The 8,630-nt window shown below is 31.0% G+C and overlaps 1 protein-coding gene across 1 annotated transcript; it reads left to right on the top strand.

The window, feature by feature from the left end:
* The first annotated feature begins 3,834 nt into the window (after positions 1-3,834).
* Positions 3,835-8,304, top strand: LOC148274154 (chitinase-3-like protein 1). The gene is made up of 8 exons (XM_088237545.1): positions 3,835-3,934; positions 5,451-5,633; positions 5,747-5,847; positions 5,929-6,188; positions 6,268-6,580; positions 6,668-6,784; positions 6,862-7,005; positions 7,719-8,304. The coding sequence occupies exons 1-8, from the start codon at positions 3,862-3,864 to the stop codon at positions 8,121-8,123; spliced, it is 1,596 nt and encodes a 531-aa protein (XP_088093671.1). The 5' UTR covers positions 3,835-3,861; the 3' UTR covers positions 8,124-8,304.
* The last annotated feature ends 326 nt before the right edge of the window (positions 8,305-8,630 follow it).

Raw genomic sequence — 8,630 nt, 5'->3', positions numbered from 1 at the left:
ATATTTAAGATGAAAAAGAACAAAATAAAGATTAACATTAAATTTTATTTTAACTACAATATACATAAAATAAATACAAGAGCGTCAAATAATTTAACTTGCGAACAACCTAGGACTAACGGCAAAAGAACCCGCTTTGTGTATACAGCAAAAAATTTCTACAATTGACTTTCTAATGACCTAAAAAATATACAAAAAATATACGTGCTTAAAAATCACCTAAATAAAACTGTTCTTACAGCCCGTGTAACGAGTGATTTGTAATGTTATTTTATCAACTTTTTATTTAAACTATTTTATTTTATTAACACAAACTTCAAATCTGCCTTTTACAAAAATTTATAATACTAACATATTTGGCTTAATATTTTTCTAAATTAAAAAAAAAAAAACATAAATTTCCTTATACCCAAGATTTATGAAAAAAAAATTAACCTAAAAATTATACAACATATTCAGTAGAAAGTTTAAATAATAAAACATTCTACAGTAATACAACAAGAAAATCATAAGTACTGTTTCATACAGCTGGAAAAAGTGAACAAAAAACTGTATATATTATGAAATGCACGAATGAATAAATATAATTACCATTCAACATCTTTGAAAAAGTTCAAAAAGTTTTTTCTATAGGAACATTACCCTACACTAAATATATCAGATACGTGGGAATAACTATTGCCGAGTTCATGAAGTCTGTTTAATACGGCATTACAAGTATACACTGTCCGTGAATTGTTGCTACAAAACGGTGGCACCTGTCTAGTCATTCTTCCAGGCACCCTGAAGTTGATGAGAGATAATAGTTCAGGGCAATCCTATATTGAATTTACAATTTTGTGTCATCATATATTATATCCCCTCATACCGGCACTTTTGCTGATTGGGAATATTTCATACAAATAAAATATGTAATATGTAAAGTAAAAAACGATGCATTTCATCATAAATAAATCAATCTAAATCTACTTATATATTTATTGAATGCAGCGCCTAGTTACACTCCCAGTTCTTTTTGAAGCTATCATTTTCCGTAAATATACTCCCAGGTATTTGAAACTCTCGACCCTTTCGATTACTTATACCCGTATGCAGAGACAAACCTTAAAGTGTGGAGAGTATATTCAATTGTTTTCACCTTCGGGTTATTCTCTGCATTTGAAATTAGAATGTACTTTCCTCACCTTAAGTTTTGTCTCTGCATACGGGTATTAGTCTGAAAGAGTCAGGTGATTTTGGGCATCAAGGCAAGAATTATTACACCGTACATGGGTTTTCGCAATAGTGATTTTTAAACCCAGTGTCTAATCATTTTATGGTGTAGAAAAAAAAAACCTGAAGTCCACACACGAGTACTCAGAGACAACTGAGAATAATTTCACATTCCAATATATAATTTTAATGAGCAGCCTTTGTAAAGTATTGCTTCTTCAGAAGTAAGATACAGAAGTACGTATCCATGATTGTAATTTGATAACACGATCATTTTATGACAAGATATTCAAAAAAATAATTTACTGTATCTGTTGTTTATACGATCTTTTGAGTCTAGGATTAAAATATTTCTTAATTACCCCAATAAATGAAAATGCAGATATAAAAATTGATAAAAAATCATTTTCTCATTGCTTATATATAACTCATTTCTTTATCTTTCTTTCCTTTTTGACTTCAAATATGCCGACTGTAATTTAGTTATTTATTTATTTATTCATTCAAAATTACAAAATTAATTTTTTATGAACTTATTAAGGCTTTTTAGGCTATGCCCGTGTCAAGCCACAATAAATAACAATAAAAATACATAGTAAATACCAGTGAATTAAATCAACAATATTTTAAATACGAACAAATATTTGTAAACAGGCTGGATTCCACTTCTTTGAGAGTTATCAAGATTGGACATTTTTACAGCAGAGAGGGAAGAGTTGAGAAAATGTCGATGTTTAAACATAGTCGGAATGGTGAATTTTACAGTACAATTTTACTTAATACCCATCCACAATTCCTCTTTCTTCTCTAACTCATATAGTGTCCATGCGGTTCGACTGTGAAATCATCTTCCATCCACCATCAAAGATGTTACTACAGTTTCTCTGTTTAAATCACGTCTGAAGAAACATCTCCTTTTTCTTCCTGAATCTCTCCTCCTTTCCTCTTTTTTCCTTTTTCCAATTAAATGATAGTATTGATTTAAGGTAATTTATAAACCAATACGTTTATTACTATTTTTATATATCTGTAGCTTTTAACCTTTATTTTATATTGAAAATGTTTTGTAAATTGAATTATAAAAATTTTATTGGTCGGTTAGAAGAAATTGCCATTTGGCAATAAGCCCGCCAATGTACCTATAACATTATGTACGAAAAGTTAAGTAAATAAAAAAATGATAAGGTAGCCAAGTAAATCAGCTAACAACATGTCATATGCCCTGTGAATGCCTAGACTTACATGTACCTTTTCTTAAGTGTTTTTCCTCTCAATTGATTTCAATCTTTATAACTCCCTAAAACTCAGCCTTTTCTTAAAACATTTAAACATACTTATGATTTACGAAAATTAAATGTTTTCCGAATATTTTTTTTCTTTTAATTAAAATTAAAATACTTTTGTAAAACTAGGAAATATTCCATAAATTATTCTAAAATAATTTCGCTGTCATTTTTTAGCAATTGACTTTTTAAGTGCATATCATAAAAAAGGCATAAAAATGCCACGATTAAGCCTTTTGGTATATAGTGCATTATCTTAGAATTACTTGTAATCCATATAATTCAGAACGCTTCGAATGGCTTTCACTGTGAATTAATTATGGCGTGATGATTTATTAAATTTAATTCATTCGAGAAGATTTCTCGATTTCATGTTTTATAACATATAACACCGTTTGATGGCATATATATATGAATATTTTCCTAAAAACGTAGCGTAGAAATTAAACATGTACTACTCTTGCGGCCTTGTAGTGATTCCTTACAAAAGCGGCGCTATAAACATTATCAAAGTTATTTTTTATACTATTATCTAAAAAAAAAATATTTTAAAAAACAATTAAAAACACATATCTTATTCTATAAAAAATGGTAAAATATTTAACTGTTTTATTTTTTAAACGCTATTTTTGAAAGCATAATTTCACGTAGAATTAAAAAAATATCCCACAAAATGTATGTTAGTTAGTTTTTGCACCAAAATTCTATTAAAAAATTTATAATTTTTAAATTTCTGTATCAAATTTTAGTTTGATGTTAGTCTTTTTATGAGAATCAATGAACTAAAGTTTGGTCTAAACTTTAAGAGCCTTAATCTGCCGGTCGAAAAGTAATTACATTTTACTTACAAAAAGTTTGTAAGTATCTTTTTTAACAGAAATTTTAACCGTTAAAAACGAAACTTTTTATCTCGGACAGGTTTATTAAAAAAATATTGCGCAGTTTTGAAAAAAACTATGTTTTAAAATGCATAAATCGTACAATCTTCTTATTTTTTATTAGATTACAGACTAAAGATAATAAATGTTGAAACCAATGAATACGTTTTGAATGATCAGGTAAAAAAATAATTCTAAGCTTATCTAAACAAAACTCACAAAAAATTAATAGCGTTTATATGACACGTAGAAAATGCTACTAGATTGTATAATGTTGATGATTCGCGCCTCCCTATTACGCTTCAACACTAATTGACATTACCAGGCCCTTTTTATCTAAAGAGCAATATAGTTCATTTTCGGTAATCTGCAATAAAACTAATCATGATTGCTCATTTTACAACCCTAGGTTTTAGTATAAATACATGAACAAATCTCTCAAACATCATATCTATTTTTTTGGTCAATAGTGAACATCATACCATAGTATGGCCAAAATAATAGGATTAACCGTGTGCTTCGCACTCTTGAGCATTTTTGCTTCAGAGGTTTCTGCAGCAAGTAAGTTGATTTTTTTAAAATTTTACTTTATTTATTTAATTTTTTTTATTTGTTTTTTTTTCCATACACATATTATTTACAAAGATATATAATTACAAAAATACACTTAAGAAAAATACATTTTAAAAATAAGCATAATCACGAACAATTTACAATACCTTAAAGTAAATTTATTTAATACTAATTTTCATAAAACAAAATAACTGTTAGCGTTTTGAGAGAAAAAAAATCATATTAACCGTTGGAAATTCCATTATTGTTAAAAGTAAAAATATATTGAGTAAATTAATAAATATCCATAGTCATTCCCATATGTCGGATATACATATTTAGTGTTGGGTATTGTTCATATAGAACAAACCTTTTGCACTTGTCAAAGCTGGTAAATGGTAATTAAATAATTAAATGGTATATAAACTGCCCTACCAGATTAACTGGAGTTTGACTTTTTTACAATTCTGTACCATCCAATAACTTCGCTTATAATTCCTTTATTAACCGTAGCTGCAGGGAATATAACAAAAAAATTCTCCTTTGATATATTTAAATTAAAACTTGTTTTTTTTTTAAATATTAGAACTACTTTAATTAATATGTATTAATATCACGTTATTCTCCTGTCTCTATTCTTTATAAGCCATTTTAAGGGTAATTTCTTCAACAGAATCCCCCCTTTTTCCTAATTTAACGGAATCTTTTCTTATTCTTTTTATCCCTCCTAACGCTTTGGGAACAAAATCATTTTTATTTTATTAAATTATCTCGTGTGATATTCTTTAAATATTATTATTTACTCGAACATGTTTTTATTTTTTCATCTGTTCATTAGTATGTTTACAAAAAGTATTATATAGTCGTAAAAAAAATTAATTGGACTCATACACCATATCACAGAATGTATTGTTTTTAAATTTACTGTAGTTTTTTCAAATAAATAAAACAAAGCCTTTAGTAAAATTATTTTTTAATCGGGTTGTAGCCCCTTGGCTAGTGTCTCGGACTCACGGCTCAAAGGTTCGTGGTTCAAATACTACCCTGCCCCAATTTGATTCCCATTCTCCAATTGTAAGTTATTTACAACTCGTTGAAAATGGCCGTCAAAATGAAATATTTGGGTAAATTATAAGAAAGAAAATATTTATTTTATTAATAAAAAAATATGAAACAGTACTTTTTGATTTTCATGTAATATGAATCCTTTAAAATATTTATTTATTTAATTCGATATTTACATTATTTTAAAATTGTTTTTATCTTCTACTAAATGTTTCATCTTATTTTAATCCTAAGAGATCTCAAAATAATTTTGAGTTTAAAAAAAAAATGTAAGAGGTGTAGGTATGTTGATTGGCAACAACAACAAAGCTACAATATCTACATACTCACATATCCTGGCAGAGCCATTTTACGATACTCTTTCCTGGAGTAAAAGAGTCATTCTTACTAATAAACTAGTATACATAACTAATCTGGGCATTTTACTTACCACAATCTAAGTACCCTGTCTTTTTTTTAGATCGTATGGTATGCTACTTTGGTAGCTGGTCCGTCTACAGACAAAATGGTGGAAAGTTCGACGTAGAAGATATTGACCCAACTCTATGTACCCATCTAAACTACGGATTCGTAGGACTTAGTGATGCCCCTGGAATAAGAATTCTTGATCCTTGGAATGATCTCTATGAAGACTATGGAAAAGGTACTTAAAAACACATTTCAATGATATGGTCTCATTAAAAAAAGGAGCTTAGTATTTTTTGGCAATGTATAATAATATATTGAAACTTAAACAATCCTATTTCCAATTTTCAGGTGCTTTTGCGAGGTTTGTAAATCTGAAGAGCAAAAATCCATCCCTTAAGGTTTTGGTAGCCATCGGAGGCTGGAACGAAGGATCGATTAAGTACTCACAGGTATAATATTTTAATATACTTAAAATCGTTTAAATATGAACGAAATATTGGTTTTAACATTTTCATCAAATTTATTCACAGGCCTTTGGATCCGCTACACAGCGCAACACCTTCGCACTTAATGCTGTTGCCTTCTTGAAGAAGTACGGATTCGATGGTTTGGATCTGGATTGGGAATACCCCGGACAGAGAGGAGGTGCATCTGCTGACAAGGAAGCCTACACTGAACTCATCAAGACCTTGAGGGCTGAGTTTGACAAATATGGATTCCTCCTCACAGCTGCCGTCGCTGCTGCTGAATTTTCCATGGTTCAGTCTTACGATGTCAAGGCTCTATCGACGTAAGATACATTCATATTGTAATTTTTGCAGTGTGTTTTTTGTTCAAAATGTGGTGTTATAAAATATAATTTTATTTAGAAACTTGGACTTCATCAACGTGATGACTTATGACTTCCACGGAGCTTGGGAGAAAGTAACTGGACACAACGCTCCTCTGTTTGGAGCTGCCGCTGAAGTAGGAACCGAAAACGAAGGACTCAACATTGATGACAGTATCAAGGCGTGGTTGAAGTACGGAGCGTCTCCTGATAAGCTGGTCATGGGAGTTGGTTTGTATGGAAGATCCTTCACTTTGGCCTCTACTGCTTGCACTGCCCCTCGTTGTGCCATGGTCTCCCCTGGATGGGCCGGTCCAACCACTGGAGAACAGGGTATCCTCGGATACAGTGAGGTAAATTCACAATTGCAAATTTGTATTTTTTACCTCACGATATTAATGCTTCCGGTTTTCATGGGTTTATTTTTGTTACGTTTGTAGATTTGCAAAATGGAATCCACATCCGTGGTTAAGTATGATGAAGAAGCTCAAGTTCCATACCTCGTTAAGGGAAATCAATGGGTCAGCTACGACAACTTGCGATCCGTGCAAGTTAAGGTAAGCACTTCATTACTTTTATAAAAATCAATTAAAGCATTAGGTTTTCTAAGACAATAATATTCATTACATTGTAGATCAACTACATCTTGAACAAAAACTTGGGAGGTGCCATGGTCTGGAGTGTGGACACTGATGACTACAGGGGAGACTGTGGTAATGGAAAGTTCCCCCTTCTGACTTTATTGAGCCTTGGCGTCAAAAATGGAGTGAGCACTGGCGTAAGTATTCCTATAAGATGTAATACAAAAATAATAAAAAATGTAATTGAGTAAAACTTGACTTGTGAAGAGATTGATCGTGAATTCAAAACTCAGTAGTTCCTTTAATTTACGGTGATATTTTGATAATGATCATTGACTGGCACCAAAAGAGGACGTTTTATGAAACATTAATGTTTGAGTGAATAAAAAATCAACAGATATAGAAAATTGATAGAGAACATTTTAGAGAAGGATTTATGGAAGTGAAGGTATTTACAATGTCTATGACCAGTTAAAGAACTGAAAATATATGGATGTTCAAACATGTAAATGCCTAGACTTTTATATTCCCTTTTCTAAAATGATGTACACCTACAACAGTAATATAGTTACTGTTTGAAAACATTGTTAATATCTTTTTTGTAATTTATTTATGTTATTTAAAAAATATTATTGATTAAAGTAAAATAATCTTTTGTAAGACGTCACTCCCCATTATGTACAGAAGAATTGTTTATTTCTTTTACGTAATGGGAAACGTTAATGTAAATATATGTATTTGATTATTGTAAAAAATTGTATTTATTTGTAATATTGTATTTTAATTAGTTATTAATAAAAATAAAAAAAAAAGTGACAAAGAAAATTAGTAAGGTCCTGAAAGATAAAATAGACTGCTCACTTTTTCTATACTGATTGAATAAATCGACCAATATTTTTATGTATTTTAGCCAAGTACGACGACTTCTGCTCCAACTGCCGCTCCAACTGCCGCTCCAACTGCCGCTCCAACTGCCGCTCCAACCGTCGCCCCAACCGCCGCTCCAACCGCCGCTCCAACCGCCGCCCCAACCGCCGCCCCAACCGCCGCCCCAACAGCCGCCCCAACCGCCGCCCCAACCGCCGCCCCAACTGCCGCCCCAACTGCCGCTCCAACTTCTGCTCCAACTGCCGCTCCTAATTCCTCTCCATGCACAGGAGAAGGATACATTAGGGACCCCAGTAATTGCAAGGTCTTCTACCTTTGTACCTTTCATAGGGGTGTATACAAATACAGCAAGTTCACATGTAGCGGAAATCTTGTCTTCGATACCACTCAGAATGTATGCAACTTCCCTGATAATGTGACTTGCTAAAAGTCAAAAAGAGCAGGAGTACAAAAGTATGAGATTGTTGGGATTCAACGAATGAAAAAACCGTCCTTAGCTGTATTTAAAAAAAAAAATTCATGGTTTTGCACGTCATCTACGTAGAATCTTTCGTATTTTTAAGTGCAGTAGTTGTTGAAATATGTGGTTCCAAAATAAAAATTTCAAAATGGAAAATGTTTTTTATTTACTCTTTAATTTTGTTATTTATTTATTTATTTATTTTGTTCATTAACGCCCAAAAGGCACGAAAAATAAAAATGAAATACATGCCAACATACTAAATAATACTCTCATTTTGGAAAAAAATTGATCGGAACCAGCATGAACACGATCACAATACTAGAGAAAAGAACAAAATTAGACTTCCATTTAGGAAAAAGGCAAAGTCACAAAATTCAATTTTATTTAAAGCAATTAAAAAGTATTACAAAATGGAAAAAAATATTTATGAAGAAAAAAACATATCAAAATTTAAAATAATGGTCAAGACAT

The sequence above is a fragment of the Micrasema longulum genome, unplaced genomic scaffold (genome assembly GCF_059751315.1).
Source record: "Micrasema longulum isolate JH-2025_06_02 unplaced genomic scaffold, ASM5975131v1 h1tg001738l, whole genome shotgun sequence".
Classification (NCBI taxonomy): Eukaryota; Metazoa; Arthropoda; class Insecta; order Trichoptera; family Brachycentridae; genus Micrasema; species Micrasema longulum.
Note: the sequence above shows the minus strand (reverse complement) of the source record. Positions and strands in the feature narration are given on the sequence as shown.